The 16,888-nt window shown below is 46.3% G+C and overlaps 1 protein-coding gene across 1 annotated transcript in view; it reads left to right on the forward strand.

Moving 5' to 3' along the window:
• The first annotated feature begins 1,140 nt into the window (after positions 1-1,140).
• fam167ab (family with sequence similarity 167 member Ab) overlaps positions 1,141-16,888 on the forward strand; it is a 29,062-nt gene continuing 13,314 nt past the window's right edge. The window contains exons 1-3 of the mRNA XM_014143626.2: positions 1,141-1,361; positions 9,086-9,655; positions 10,288-10,728. Of these exons, the coding sequence (XP_013999101.1) occupies positions 9,569-9,655; positions 10,288-10,728 (528 nt within the window). The 5' untranslated portion in view covers positions 1,141-1,361; positions 9,086-9,568. The remainder of the gene's footprint in view (positions 1,362-9,085; positions 9,656-10,287; positions 10,729-16,888) is intronic.

Below are 16,888 nucleotides of genomic sequence, written 5' to 3' on the forward strand. Positions count from 1 at the left end.
CCCCCTTTTTGGTTAGGCTAATGTAGATGAAACAAATGTATTATTTAGTGTCTGTATTTTTTAACTTGTATTTAACTAGGCAAGTCAGTTAAGAACAAATTATTATTTATAATGACGGCCAAAGAACAGTGGGTTAACTGCCTTGTTCTGGGGCAGAACGACAGATTTTTACCTTGTCCGCTCGGGGATTTGATCCACCAACGCTCTCACCACTAGGCTACCTTCCGCCCTGTTTCTATAGGGGATGGCTTAATCCAGGTCACGGGTTTGGCATTTTCAAAATATAAACAAGCTATTAAGGACACATTTCTGTCATTTACATTTTTTGTTGTTCAATTTTCAAATGCTTTCTTTGAAGCACAGAAAATGTGTTCAATCTCTGATGCCTTTGTCTATTTCGCCCTATTTCTATATATTCCCCTTTTGTAAAAACAGTAGTGTTTCTGTTGTTGAGTAAAATAAAACCAAAATAATCTAAATATTTTGCTTCTGTCACAGTTGCTTCAGCGTTGGTTCAACGCAGCCTGGGGGCACGGAGTTAACGGTCTCAATGGCGCCCTGTTCACTAGTCCTATGGGCCCTGGTCAAAAGCAGTGCACTATAAAGGGAATATGGCGCCATTTGGGAAACAAACAGGCCGAGACTTGACTGGCATTCCCGAGGCGTCTCCTGGCAACCTCGGTCTCCTGACTCAACTGTTTTTGCCCCTCCTCTGCTCCCCTCACTAGTGATGGGCATTCCGAGTATTTTTAGTGAATCGGCTCATTTGGCTCGGTTCATGTAAAGTAACCGGCTCATTTGGCTCCCAAACCGTTCTACGTTCAAAATGTTTAAAAATGGACCTAGAACCATAAAGAAAATTGCAAATCTTCAATATAAAGACCAAAAGTTAGACTACCATTATGTCAGATGGCCAGCAATTATTTTTTTTATTTTTTACGCTCTGAAAAATCAGCGTGGACCAGATTGACGCGCTCTCCCACTATGTATTGTTTATACAGTGAGGATTCACCCTCTTTACATAATTATTTTGTAATTTATCTGCAGAAAACGTTGTTTTAAGTTTAAAAAAACAGTAGCAATATGCAAATCAGGGAGCCAAATGAACGGCTCTTTCACCGATGCGATTCGGTTCCCGACGTTCAACAAAAAGATTCATTCAAAAAGAGCCGCTCGTTCGTGAACGACCCATCACTATCCTCTACATTCACTTAAACAAAGTGGACTGAATTCGGACTAAAAGAACTGTTACTTATATCACTGATAGCGGGTGAACTCAAGCCTCTCTTCAATGAATTACCTTTAATCAGGGATGGACTGCATTTAATCCGATTGCGTATTAGGTTACGGGAACGTTCCAGGTAAATGTGCGCCATGCATGCGTCTGATTTTTGTTTGGTAATAGCGGATTCCAACACTGCTTTAAATTCTATCATAATTCAGGCCTACGTAAGAGAAGCAGACTTGAGCATGATGTATTTTAGCCGTAGAAAAGGCTATACAGCGCAACATGTAACATCACTGGTTTATCCAATGAACTGGAATATCACATTGCTCATTTCAATAAATGTATCATCTTCAATCTCTGAAGTCATTCAGTCATTCAAACGTCATAATATACTACCGCGTAACGCAGCACAGGGCTAATCTAAAACATTTTATAAAGGTTTCCCCCCCACCCCCGAAAAAGAAATGCCAGAAACTGCCATGAGAATTTTTGGACGTGGTTGGAATATTAACTCCAACTGCATGCGTAGTCTACTGTCTGGCCTTTTCTCATGGCAGCTCTAATGTCGTCTAAAGGCTTTGTAGATACAGTTGACATATTCTGAACGCGCTTCAATCTTACTGCAATGTTATTGCAAAAGGGGATACAGCCTATAAATTGTAGGGCGCAGTGCACACGTTATTTCGTATTTATTTAGCGCACATTTTTTATCACAGTTCCTTGTTGATCAATAAAATATATCTATAGCCTTCTGTATGATCAATAGTGATGTGTGTGTGTGTGTTTGTGTGACTACAAGACTGAACATGAAAAGTTCAGCAATATCTTGATTAAGAAAACGTTTTTGTCAACAAAAGAGTCCGATCTGAATAAAGATGAGAAGAAAAAAAAACATGCATTCTATTTGATTGAGGAGTGACAATGCAATCACATCACCCCTACCTACCATGACTGAAGAGAGGAGAGAGATTGTAACAATGTCAAGAGGTTATGCTTGCTTCCCAAGTGGCATCCTAGTCCCTATATAGGGCACTAGGGCTCTGGCCTTAGTAGTGTACTAAATAGGGACAAGGGTGTCATTTGAGATGTACACCAAGCTCGGATCTTCCTTTAATTCACACAAGCAGACTGTATTATTGTGATGATTTAGGGAGATACACAGTAGCCTAGCTAGCCTACAAAATGGACGTGTTTACTCTGTAGACATTGGTGAACCCCAAGTGACATACTATTTAATAAATAGTCAACTAGGTGTCATTTTAAAAAAAATACAACCATTGACGTCATGTCCCTGATGGAAATATAACCAGACATGTTGGCTACTGGTCAGACCACAGTTTGGCATGTCATGTTACTGGACTGAGTCACCACCCACTAAATGTCATGTTAGTGGACTGAGTCACCACCCACTAAATGTCATGTTACTGGACTGAGTCACCACCCACTAAATGTCATGTTACTGGACTGAGTCACAACCCACTAAATGTCATGTTACTGGACTGAGTCACCACCCACTAAATGTCATGTTACTGGACTGAGTCACCACCCACTAAATGTCATGTTACTGGACTGAGTCACCACCCACTAAATGTCATGTTACTGGACTGAGTCACCACCCACTAAATGTCATGTTACTGGACTGAGTCACACCCACTAAATGTCATGTTACTGGACTGAGTCACCACCCACTAAATGTCATGTTACTGGACTGAGTCACCACCCACTAATTGTCATGTTACTGGCCTGAGTCACCACCCACTAAATGTCATGTTACTGGACTAAATCACCACCCACTAAATGTCATGTTACTGGACTGAGTCACCACCCACTAAATGTCGTGTTACTGGACTGGACTGAGTCACCACCCACTGAACAGAGGGCCCTATGGTGAAGGTGGGGTTATAGTATCGGCAGGCATAAGCTACGGACAACAAACATAATTGCATTTTATCGATTGCAATTTTAATGCACAGAGTTACTGTGACAAGATCCCGAGGCCCATTGTCGTGCCATTCATCTGCCGCCATCACCTCATGTTTCAGCATGATAATGCACGGCCCCAATTCCTGGAAGCTAAAAATGTCCCAGTTCTTCCATGGCCTGCATACTCACCAGACATGTCACCCGTTGAGCATGTTTGGGATGCTCTGGGTCGACGTGTACGACAGCGTGTTCCAGTTCCCCCCAATATCCAGCAACTTCACACAGCCATTGAAGAGGAGTGGGACAACATTCCCCAGGCCACAATCAACAGCCTGATCAACTCTACGTGAAGGAGATGTGTAACGCTGCATGAGGAAAATGGTGGTCACCCCAGATACTGACTGGTTTTCTAATCTACGCCACTACCTTTTTTAAATCCGTGACCAACAGATGCATATCTGTATTCAGTCACGTGAAATGAAATGTATTAGGGCCTAATGAATTTATTTCAATTGACTGATTTCCATATATGAACTGTAAACTCAGTAAAATCTTTTAAATCGTTACATATTGCGTTTACATTTTGTTGTTCAGTGTAGTAAGCCAAGAGAGAGGAGAGGTGTGTTTTTGGCAGGACTGCTGATCTCTGTAAGATCATTGGTTGATGTGTTGTATTAATTAAGGTCTAAAGTTGGAGTCGGAGAGATTAGGTCTGGGGCATGTATCAACCGTCTCAGAGTAGGAGTGCTGACATAGGATGACATTTCTACCACATTGTTGAATACTTGTTTCTGACTGGTTTGCAAGGCACGCTAGGTTGTACATTATTTATTGGTAATGCATGGCAACAACCAACAGCTATGAAGTAGTTCCCACAAAACCATATCAGTAGTTTTTTTATTTTTAAAATTTTATTTTACCTTTATTTATACAGGTTTATTCTCATTGAGATAACATCTCTTTTCCAAGAGAGACCTGGTCCAATAGCAGCAGGGGGAACAACGTTTCAGACAAAACAACTTACATACACTAACACAACATTAAACACAACTATAAACACACATACAATACAACAATTTCATATTACGTTAAAAACACAAATGGAAATAGCAGATTAAAACCCCATCAAAATATGTTGATGTACACTGCATGGCCATAAGTATGTGGACACGCCTTTAAATTAGTGGAAATTAGTGGCTATTTCAGCCACACTTGTTTTTATTTATTTATTTAACCTTTATTTATACAGGTTTATTCTCATTGAGATAACATCTCTTTTCCAAGAGAGACCTGGTCCAATAGCAGCAGGGGAACAACGTTTCAGACAATACAAATTACATACACTAACACAACATTAAACACAACTATAAACACACACACACAACATTAAACCCAACTATAAACACACACAGTACAACAATCACATACACTAACACAACATTAAACACAACTATAAACACACATACAGTACAACAATTACATACACTAACACAACATTAAACACAACTATAAACACACATACAGTACAACAATTACATACACTAACACAACATTAAACACAACTATAAACACACATACACTAACACAACATTAAACAACACTATAAACACACATACAGTACAACAATTACATACACTAACACAACATTAAACAACTATAAACACACATACAGTACAACAAAAATATATTACATTTAAAAACACAAACATCTTGACTAAAAACATCTGGCCTAAAAACAATTACACTCTTCTCTAATATATACATCAATCAAGTGTTTAAACTCCACCAACGAAACTAAATCATCACATTTTAAAATGTTCAGGATAGATTTCCAGGACCACGGAGCTGAGTAACTAAAACTATTTCTACCATGACCTGTTCTAATTTTTGGTACTGCTAGACGTAAATGAGAATGGGACCGTAATTTATATTTATTTACCAATCTGACTAAAAAAGAACAGAGATAAAATAGCATTTTACCCAATATGGCCTTATAAATCAGTGTATACCAGTGTTTAAGCCTACGCAAGGTCAATGACGACCAGCCAACAGCGCTGTAGAGATCACAATGATGTGTTATATTTTTTTGATTTGTAATGAACCTGAGGGCTGCATGATACACTGAATCAAGTGCTCTCAGGGTAGTGGCTGAGGCCTGGATATATATAACATCACTACAATCTAAAATCGGCAGTAATGTACATCGTACCAGCTCCTTCCTGGCCTCAAAAGAAAAACAAGCCTTATGCCAGTAATAAAAACCTATTTTCACCTTGAGCTACATTCTAGCTAGAACCAAGCTAGAACCTTGAGCTACAGTTCTCTACATGCACAGTGAAGCTCAGCTTATCATCAACCCACACACCCAAATATTTGTACACTTTAACTTGCTCTATATTATGTCCAGCCAATGTAGCAATGACATGATTTGTTAACATGCCTGGCATTTGGAAATATCATGCATTTTGTTTTACCCGAATTTAGAATCAGCTTTAAAATCATACAGATTCTGTTGTATGATGTTAAATGCTCTTTGGGCATTTTCAAAAGCTAAAGATAAACTACTACCACTTGAATAAAGAGCAGTATCATCTGCATAAAAATGAACATCAGCTGTTTCAATAAGATCCCCAATGTTGTTGATATACAAAATGAACAACAGTGGGCCCAAAATAGAACCTTGCGGAACACCTGAGCACACCTCTATGGACTCCGATTTGCAACCGTCCGCCATTTACACATTGTGTACGATTTGATAGGTAATTTATAAACCAATCTAGAGCATGACCAGTAATTCCACAACATTTTAACCTTTGCTCTAACACAGCATGGTCCACGGTGTCAAAAGCCTTTCGACAAATTAATAAAAACAGACAGCACAATGTAACTTCTTGTCAAGAGCACAGTGGATGTCATTTAAAACCTTCAATGTTGCTGAAACAGTGCTGTGGCAAGACCTAAAAACCTGATTGCATTCCATTGAAGATGTTAGGTCTTTTTGGTACGGTTGTTACACACAAAAAAAACCCATCTGTTACTGATTCTACAACGTTTCTCATTGGCTTGATGGTCATTCTAGAGTCTGTATTGTAACAGCGGTTTCTCAAAACCTCTCCTCGGGGACCTCCCATCTTGTTCAAAGGATTTGATTTGATTCAGAGCTTTATATACACCTGATTCAACATGAATCAGGAATCGATTGAACGTGTTAATTCTTTATGAAGGAATTCATTATGAAGCCATTGAAAAGATGACTCAAGTGAGCTAGTTCAGAGCTATGAAATTAGTGAAATAGTCTGGGGGGGGGGGTCACGTGTCTCCGCGAGGAGAGGTTTGAGAACCCCTGCATTCTAATCAAATCAAACTTTATTTATACAGAACTTTTCAAACATGGAATACAGCACAATGTGCTTCACAGGAAAAAAACTACAAAAATATAAACTCAAATATTTACTACACAACATGAGGATAAAAAAACTAAAGAAGAACAATAAAAAATGAATTATATTATACATTAAAACCTGTTGAGGACAGACGTTCCACTAGCGGAACGCCTCGCCAAATATCCAATGGTAGAGCGTGGCACGAAATACAAAAACCTTAAAAATGCTATAACTTCAATATCTCAAACATATGACTATTTTACACCATTTCAAAGATAAGACTCTCGTTAATCCAACCACACTGTCCGATTTCAAAAAGGCTTTACAGCGAAAGCAAAACATTAGATTATGTCAGGAGAGTACCCTGCCAAAAATAATCACACAGCCATTTTCAAAGCAAGCATATATGTCACAAAAACCCAAACCACAGCTAAATGCAGCACTAACCTTTGATGATCTTCATCAGATGACACTCCTAGGACATTATGTTATACAATACATGCATGTTCTGTTCAATCAAGTTCATATTTATATCAAAAACCAGCTTTTTACATTAGCATGTGATGTTCAGAACTAGCATACCCACCGAAAACTTCCGGTGAAATTACTAAATTACTCATCATAAACATTGACAAAATACATAACAATTATTTTAAGAATTATAGATACAGAACTCCTTTATGCAATCGCTATGTCAGATTTTAAAATAGATTTTCGGCGAAAGCACATTTTGCAATATTCTGAGTACATAGCTCAGCCATCACAGGCTAGCTATTCAGACACCCGCCAACTTCGGGGCTCACTAAACTCAGAATAACTATTCGAAAAATTGGATTACCTTTGCTGTTCTTCGTCAGAATGCACTCCCAGGACTTCTACTTCTACAACAAATGTTGTTTTGGTTCCAAATAATCCATAGTTATATCCAAAAACCTCAGTTTTGTCCTTGCGTTCAGGTCACTATCCAAAGGGTAACGCGCGAGCGCATTTCGTGACATTTAAAAAAAAAATGTTCCATTACCGTACTTAGAAGCATGTCAAACGCTGTTTAAAATCAATTTTTATGCTATTTTTCTCGTAAAATAGCGATAATATTCCAACCGGACAATGTTGTATTCATTCAAAGAGGGAAAGAAAAAAATGGCGAGGTCTCGTGAACGCTCATCTCCAGTCTCTCTGTCCCCAGGCAGTCCACTGACAAACTGTGCTGCTGTTATCTGCCCAGAGACAGGAGACGCGTCAATCCACTTTCTGAAGGCTTTAGCGAGCCAATGGAAGCCTTAGAAAGTGTCACGTAACAGCTCAGATGCTGTAATTTCGATAGAGATGCAACAGAAGGACTACAAATTGTCAGACAGGCCACTTCCTGCTTGGAATCTTCTCAGGTTTTTGCCTGCCATATGAGTTCTGTTATACTCACAGACACCATTCAAACAGTTTTAGAAACTTTAGAGTGTTTTCTATCCAAATCTACTAATTATATGCATATTCTAGTTTCTGGGCAAGAGTAGTAACCAGATTAAATCGGTAAGTTTTTTATCCGGCCGTGAAAATACTGCCCCCTATCCACAACAGGTTTTAAGACAACTCCTGTCTTAGTTACTATGGATTTGAATGTAGATGTACATTATGTGTGATAGGAATGTCAGTGATCTGATAGACCTGATAGAAATGAAACCAAGGGCATATTTCATGTCAGACAGTACTGTACTGTACGGCTGCGTTCCAAACGGTTTCCTGTTACCTGTATACTGTACTGCTGCGTTCCAAACGGTTTCCTGTTAACTGTATACTGTACTGCTGTGTTCCAAACGGTTTCCTGTTACCTGTATACTGTACTGCTGCGTTCCAAACGGTTTCCTGTTACCTGTATACTGTACGGCAGCGTTCCAAAAGGTTTCCTGTTACCTGTATACTGTACTGCTGCGTTCCAAACGGTTTCCTGTTACCTGTATACTGTACGGCTGCGTTCCAAAAGGTTTCCTGTTACCTGTATACTGTACGGCTGCGTTCCAAACGGTTTCCTGTTACCTGTATACTGTACGGCTGCGTTCCAAACGGTTTCCTGTTACCTGTATACTGTACGGCTGCGTTCCAAACGGTTTCCTGTTACCTGTATACTGTACGGCTGCGTTCCAAACTGTTTCCTGTTACCTGTATACTGTACGGCTGCGTTCCAAACGGTTTCCTGTTACCTGTATGGCTGCGTTCCAAACGGTTTCCTGTTACCTGTATACTGTACTGCTGCATTCCAAACGGTTTCCTGTTACCTGTATACTGTACTGCTGCGTTCCAAACTGTTCCCTGTTACCTTCACACTGCACCACGTATGACTAGGGAATAGTAGGGTGCCATTCGGGACACAGAAGCCTGTATAAAACTCCTATGTCAACAGACAGTGGGAACTAAGGCTGAGCTGAATCATTTTAGTCAAGTCATTTCTGATTTTGTCAGTCCAGAGAAGCTTCAATCTGCTTTACTCAGCAAGTGTGAAAAAAAACCCATTATATTTGACATCATTGTTTTCTTTGTTCGTGTCTTTGATTCGTAGACACAAGAGGACATCTCATCCTCATCCCAGACTGGAAACACCAAGGATACACAGAGGAAGCTTTGAAGAGGGAGCTCTCAATGAAGGAGACTTTTCAAAGTGCCTTAAATCCTAATCTGGATTACCTCTTGTCTTTGTGCTGTCCTCATAAAGAAACCATCAGAGCCAGTCAGAATGATGATGCAAGATCTACAACTTCCTTCTCACACCCACAGAGGATTATCTATTACATTTAATTAAACCACAACACAAAGGGCCATAACCACCATTTTACAGCGTAGAGCTACAACAATCTAGAACACAGGTAGAACAAAGAATTGTTCTAATCTATTCTCACAAGATCTACAACCACCCTCTCACAAACACAAGTCAGAGCGACGGAGGCCCCCGGTGAAGAGTACATCATACTGCGACCAACTTCTCTTGACTGCTACCACTAGTTTGATTCTGGTGGCCACGTGTGGTTCTTATTCCTGGGTTGTCATGGAAGCAGGCTCCACCCCCAGGATCAAGGTGTATAGTGCCTGGGACCAGGTGGAAGAGACAGACCAGGTGGAAGAGACAGACCAGGTGAGAAACAATCTGTCCCTAATGACCATACCCGGTATACTGCCAAAAGAGAATGGGCCTCCCATCTGAGCCTGGTTTCTCTGTAGGTTTCTTCATTCTAGGGAGTTTTTCCCCAATAGCCTCGCGAGCCACACTGATCTTCTAGGGAGTTTTTCCCAATAGCCTCACGAGCCACACTGACCTTCTAAGGAGTTTTTCCCAATAGGCTCGCGAGCCACACCGACCTTCTAGGGAGTTTTTCCCCAATAGCCTCACGAGCCACACTGATTTTCTAGGGAGTTTTTCCCAATAGGCTCGCGAGCCACACTGACCTTCTAGGGAGTTTTTCCCCAATAGGCTCGCGAGCCACACTGACCTTCTAGGGAGTTTTTCCCCAATAGCCTCGCGAGCCACACTGACCTTCTAGGGAATTTTTCCCCAATAGCCTCGCAAGCCACACTGATCTTGCGAGCTTCATACAGTACATGTAGCATATATTTATGTCAGCTCGCGACAGTGTGGCTCGCGAAGCTAGTTTTTCCACTGTGCTTCTTCTTTGGGGTCTAGGCCGGGTTACTGTAAAGCACAATTTTCTGAATTAAAACAGGCTTTAATAAATTAATAAAAACACATTTGTTTGATTGATTGACCAGGTGGAGGAGGAGGAGAAGGTGGGTTCGGCTTCAGAAGACCATCTGATGACCCTCAAAGCCCTGGCGCAGAAGCTGAGGCTGGAAACACGGAGGCTGTCCTACCTCGAGTGGAAGACCCTTTTAGAGGCCCGTAGCACCAAAGCCCTGATCATACCACAGCAGAGCACCAGGGACTTAGTGGGGCCAGAAGAGCAACGGCTAGTGTCCCAGAGTGAGGGCAGGTCAGACAGTCAGAGCACCAAATGTCTGGCTGAACCACAGATACAACAGGAGTTCCATGCAGAGCGACAAGAGGAGCAGGAGAAGCCCAGACGACAGCCGGGGGAGACCAGAGAGAGCTTCCTGACCTCGGGTTTGATCTGGAAGCACAGCCTGCCCTCTGGACTGCTGAGGAGATTTAAGAACATCGATGAGGCTGTGGGGTGGCTCAGGAAAGAACTGGTGAGAGCAACAGAAGTATTGGTGACTGTTTCCTGGTTTAGTGCTGTACCTCCAATACAACTGAATTCAAATGAGAGGGGCTTCCTGTCAATGCTAGGGAGAGGGGCTTCCTATCAATGCTAAGGAGAGGGGCTTCCTGTCAATGCTAAGGAGAGGGGCTTCCTGTCAATGCTAAGGAGAGGGGCTTCCTGTCAATGCTAAGGAGGGGGGCTTCCTGTCAATGCTAGGGAGAGGGGCTTCCTGTCAATGCTAGGGAGAGGGGCTTCCAGTCAATGCTAGGGAGAGGGGCTTCCTGTCAATGCTAAGGAGAGGGGCTTCCTGTCAATGCTAAGGAGAGGGGCTTCCTGTCAATGCTAGGGAGAGGGGTTTCCTGTCAATGCAAGGGAGAGGGGCTTCCTGTCAATGCTAAGGAGAGGGGCTTCCTGTCAATGCTAAAGAGTGGGGCTTCCTGTCAATGCTAAGGAGAGGGGCTTCCTGTCAATGCTAGGGAGAGGGGCTTTCTGGCAATGCTAGGGAGAGGGGCTTCCTGTCAATGCTAGGGAGAGGGGCTTCCTGTCAATGCTAGGGAGAGGAGCTTCCTGTCAATGATAGGGAGAGGGGCTTCCTGTCAATGCGAGGGATAGGGGCTTCCTGTCAATGCGAGGGAGAGCGGCTTCCTGTCAATGCTAGGGAGAGGGGCTTCCTGCCAATGCTAGGGAGAGGGGCTTCCTGTCAATGCAAGGGAGAGGGGCTTCCTGTCAATGCTAGGGAGAGCGGCTTCCTGTCAATGCTAGGGAGAGGGGCTTCCTGTCAATGCTAGGGAGAGGGGCTTCCTGCCAATGCTAGGGAGAGGGGCTTCCTGCCAATGCTAGGGAGAAGGGCTTCCTGTCAATGCAAGAGAGAGGTGCTTCCTGTCAATGCTAGGGAGAGAGGCTTTCTGCCAATGCTAGGGAGAGAGGCTTTCTGCCAATGCTAGGGAGAGGGGCTTCCTGCCAATGCTAGGGAGAGGGGCTTCCTGTCAATGCTAAGGAGAGGGGCTTCCTGTCAATGCTAGGGAGATGGGCTTCCTGTCAATGCTAAGGAGTGGGGCTTCCTGTCAATGCTAAGGAGAGGGGCTTCCTGTCAATGCTAGGGAGAGGGGCTTCCTGGCAATGCTAGGGAGAGGGGCTTCCTGTCAATGCTAGGGAGAGGGGCTTCCTGTCAATGCTAGGGAGAGGAGCTTCCTGTCAATGATAGGGAGAGGGGCTTCCTGTCAATGCAAGGGATAGGGGCTTCCTGTCAATGCGAGGGAGAGCGGCTTCCTGTCAATGCTAGGGAGAGGGGCTTCCTGCCAATGCTAGGGAGAGGGGCTTCCTGTCAATGCAAGGGAGAGGGGCTTCCTGTCAATGCTAGGGAGAGCGGCTTCCTGTCAATGCTAGGGAGAGGGGCTTCCTGTCAATGCTAGGGAGAGGGGCTTCCTGCCAATGCTAGGGAGAGGGGCTTCCTGCCAATGCTAGGGAGAAGGGCTTCCTGTCAATGCAAGAGAGAGGTGCTTCCTGTCAATGCTAGGGAGAGAGGCTTTCTGCCAATGCTAGGGAGAGAGGCTTTCTGCCAATGCTAGGGAGAGGGGCTTCCTGACAATGCTAGGGAGAGGGGCTTCCTGTCAATGCTAAGGAGAGGGGCTTCCTGTCAATGCTAGGGAGATGGGCTTCCTGTCAATGCTAAGGAGTGGGGCTTCCTGTCAATGCTAAGGAGAGGGGCTTCCTGTCAATGCTAGGGAGAGGGGCTTCCTGTCAATGCTAGGGAGAGGGGCTTCCTGTCAATGCTAGGGAGAGGGGCTTCCTGTCAATGCTAAGGAGTGGGGCTTCCTGTCAATGCTAAGGAGAGGGGCTTCCTGTCAATGCTAAGGAGAGGGGCTTCCTGTCAATGCTAGGGAGAGGGGCTTCCTGTCAATGATAGGGAGAGGGGCTTCCTGTCAATGCTAGGGAGGGGGGCTTCCTGTCAATGCTAGGGAGAGGGGCTTCCTGCCAATGCTAGGGAGAGGGGCTTCCTGTCAATGCTAAGGAGTGGGGCTTCCTGTCAATGCTAAGGAGAGGGGCTTCCTGTCAATGCTAGGGAGAGGGGCTTTCTGGCAATGCTAGGGAGAGGGGCTTCCTGTCAATGCAAGGGAGAGGGGCTTCCTGTCAATGCTAGGGAGAGGGGCTTCCTGTCAATGCTAGGGAGAGTGGCTTCCTGTCAATGCTAGGGAGAGGGGCTTCCTGTCAATGCTAGGGAGAGGAGCTTCCTGCCAATGCTAGGGAGAGGGGCTTCCTGCCAATGCTAGGGAGAAGGGCTTCCTGTCAATGCAAGAGAGAGGTGCTTCCTGTCAATGCTAGGGAGAGAGGCTTTCTGCCAATGCTAGGGAGAGGGGCTTCCTGCCAATGCTAGGGAGAGGGGCTTCCTGTCAATGCTAAGGAGAGGGGCTTCCTGTCAATGCTAGGGAGATGGGCTTCCTGTCAATGCTAAGGAGTGGGGCTTCCTGTCAATGCTAAGGAGAGGGGCTTCCTGTCAATGCTAGGGAGAGGGGCTTCCTGTCAATGCTAGGGAGAGGGGCTTCCTGTCAATGCTAGGGAGAGGGGCTTCCTGTCAATGCTAAGGAGTGGGGCTTCCTGTCAATGCTAAGGAGAGGGGCTTCCTGTCAATGCTAAGGAGAGGGGCTTCCTGTCAATGCTAGGGAGAGGGGCTTCCTGTCAATGATAGGGAGAGGGGCTTCCTGTCAATGCTAGGGAGGGGGGCTTCCTGTCAATGCTAGGGAGAGGGGCTTCCTGCCAATGCTAGGGAGAGGGGCTTCCTGTCAATGCTAAGGAGTGGGGCTTCCTGTCAATGCTAAGGAGAGGGGCTTCCTGTCAATGCTAGGGAGAGGGGCTTTCTGGCAATGCTAGGGAGAGGGGCTTCCTGTCAATGCTAGGGAGAGGGGCTTCCTGTCAATGCTAGGGAGAGGGGCTTCCTGTCAATGCTAGGGAGAGGGGCTTCCTGTCAATGCTAGGGATAGGGGCTTCCTGTCAATGCTAGGGAGAGCGGCTTCCTGTCAATGCTAGGGAGAGGGGCTTCCTGCCAATGCTAGAGAGAGGGGCTTCCTGTCAATGCAAGGGAGAGGGGCTTCCTGTCAATGCTAGGGAGAGCGGCTTCCTGTCAATGCTAGGGAGAGAGGCTTTCTGCCAATGCTAGGGAGAGGGGCTTCCTGCCAATGCTAGGGAGAGGGGCTTCCTGTCAATGCTAAGGAGAGGGGCTTCCTGTCAATGCTAGGGAGATGGGCTTCCTGTCAATGCTAAGGAGTGCGGCTTCCTGTCAATGCTAAGGAGAGGGGCTTCCTGTCAATGCTAGGGAGAGCGGCTTCCTGTCAATGCTAGGGAGAGGGGCTTCCTGTCAATGCTAAGGAGTGGGGCTTCCTGTCAATGCTAAGGAGAGGGGCTTCCTGTCAATGCTAGGGAGAGGGGCTTCCTGTCAATGCTAGGGAGAGGGGCTTTCTGTCAATGCTAGGGAGAGGGGCTTCCTGTCAATGATAGGGAGAGGGGCTTCCTGTCAATGCTAGGGAGTGGGGCTTCCTGTCAATGCTAGGGAGAGGGGCTTCCTGTCAATGCAAGGGAGAGGGGCTTCCTGTCAATGCTAGGGAGAGGGGCTTCCTGTCAATGCTAAGGAGTGGGGCTTCCTGTCAATGCTAAGGAGTGGAGCTTCCTGTCAATGCTAGGGAGAGGGGCTTTCTGTCAATGCTAGGGAGAGGGGCTTCCTGTCAATGCTAGGGAGAGGGGCTTCCTGTCAATGCTAGGGAGAGGGGCATCCTGTCAATGCTAAGGAGAGGGGCTTCCTGTCAATGCTAGGGAGAGGGGCTTTCTGTCAATGCTAGGGAGAGGGGCGTTCTGTCAATGCTAGGGAGAGGGGCTTCCTGTCAATGATAGGCAGAGGGGCTTTCTGTCAATGCTAAGGAGAGGGGCTTTCTGTCAATGCTAGGGAGAGGGGCTTCCTGTCAATGCTAAGGAGTGGGGCTTCCTGTCAATGCTAGGGAGAGGGGCTTTCTGTCAATGCTAAGGAGAGTGGCTTCCTGTCAATGCTAGGGAGAGGGGCTTTCTGTCAATGCTAGAGAGAGGGGCTTCCTGTCAATGCTAGGGAGAGGGGCTTCCTGTCAATGCAAGGGAGAGGGGCTTCCTGTCAATGCTAGGGAGAGGAGCTTCCTGTCAATGCTAGGGAGAGCGGCTTCCTGTCAATGCTAGGGAGAGGGGCTTCCTGCCAATACTAGGGAGAGGGGCTTCCTGTCAATGCTAGCGAGAGGGGCTTCCTGCCAATGCTAGGGAGAGGGGCTTCCTGTCAATGCTAAGGAGAGGGGCTTCCTGTCAATGCTAGGGAGAGTGGCTTTCTGTCAATGCTAAGGAGAGGGGCTTCCTGTCAATGCTAGGGAGAGGGGCTTCCAGTCAATTCTAGGGAGAGTGGCTTCCTGTCAATGCTAGGGAGAGGGGCTTTCTGTCAATGCTAGGGAGAGGGGCTTCCTGTCAATGCTAGGGAGAGGGCCTTCCAGTCAATTCTAGGGAGAGGGCCCTCCTCTCAATGCTAGGTAGAGGGGCTTCCTGTCAATGCTAGGGAGAGGGGCGTCCTGTCAATGCTAGGGAGAGGTGTTTCCTGCCAATGCTAGGGAGAGGGGCTTCCTGTCAATGCTAGGGAGAGTGGCTTCCTGTCAATGCTAGGGAGAGGGGCTTTCTGTCAATGCTAGGGAGAGGGGCTTCCTGTCAATGCTAGGGAGAGGGGCTTCCAGTCAATTCTAGGGAGAGGGGCTTCCTGTCAATGCTAGGGAGAGGGGCTTCCTGTCAATGATAGGCAGAGGGGCTTTCTGTCAATGCTAAGGAGAGGGGCTTTCTGTCAATGCTAGGGAGAGGGCTTCCTGTCAATGATAGGGAGAGGGGCTTCCTGTCAATGCTAGGGATAGGGGCTTCCTGTCAATGCTAGGGAGAGGGGCTTCCTGCCAATGCTAGGGAGAGGGGCTTCCTGCCAATGCTAGGGAGAGGGGCTTCCTGTCATTGCAAGGGAGAGGGGCTTCCTGTCAATGCTAAGGAGAGGGGCTTCCTGTCAATGCTAAGGAGAGTGGCTTCCTGTCAATGCTAGGGAGAGGGACTTTCTGTCAATGTTGGGAGAGGGGCTTCCTGTCAATGCTAGGGAGAGGGGCTTCCTGTCAATGCTAAGGAGTGGGGATTCCTGTCAATGCTAGGGAGAGGGGCTTTCTGTCAATGCTAAGGAGAGGGGCTTCCTGTCAATGCTAGGGAGAGGGGCTTTCTGTCAATGCTAGGGAGAGGGGCTTCCTGTCAATGCTAGGGAGAGGGGCTTCCTGTCAATGCAAGGGAGAGGGGCTTCCTGTCAATGCTAGGGAGAGGAGCTTCCTGTCAATGCTAGGGAGAGCGGCTTCCTGTCAATGCTAGGGAGAGGGGCTTCCTGCCAATACTAGGGAGAGGGGCTTCCTGTCAATGCTAGCGAGAGGGGCTTCCTGCCAATGCTAGGGAGAGGGTCTTCCTGTCAATGCAAGGAGAGGGGCTTCCTGTCAATGCTAGGGAGAGTGGCTTCCTGTCAATGCTAGGGAGAGGGGCTTTCTGTCAATGCTAGGGAGAGGGGCTTCCAGTCAATTCTAGGGAGAGGGGCTTCCTTTCAATGCTAGGTAGAGTGGCTTCCTGTCAATGCTAAGGAGAGGGGCTTCCTGTCAATGCTAGGGAGAGGGGCTTCCTGTCAATGATAGGGAGAGGGGCTTCCTGTCAATGCTAGGGAGAGGGGCGTCCTGTCAATGCTAGGGAGAGGGGTTTCCTGCCAATGCTAGGGAGACGGGCTTCCTGTCAATGCAAGGAGAGTGTCTTCCTGTCAATGCTAGGGAGAGGGGCTTTCTGTCAATGCTAGGGAGAGGGGCTTCCTGTCAATGCTAGGGAGAGGGCCTTCCAGTCAATTCTAGGGAGTGGGCCCTCCTCTCAATGCTAGGTAGAGGGGCTTCCTGTCAATGCTAGGGAGAGGGGCGTCCTGTCAATGCTAGGGAGAGGTGTTTCCTGCCAATGCTAGGGAGAGGGGCTTCCTGTCAATGCTAGGGAGAGTGGCTTCCTGTCAATGCTAGGGAGAGGGGCTTTCTGTCAATGCTAGGGAGAGGGGCTTCCTGTCAATGCTAGGGAGAGGGGCTTCCAGTCAATTCTAGGGAGAGGGT

This window comes from Salmo salar, chromosome ssa15 (assembly GCF_905237065.1).
Source record: "Salmo salar chromosome ssa15, Ssal_v3.1, whole genome shotgun sequence".
NCBI lineage: Eukaryota > Metazoa > Chordata > Actinopteri > Salmoniformes > Salmonidae > Salmo > Salmo salar.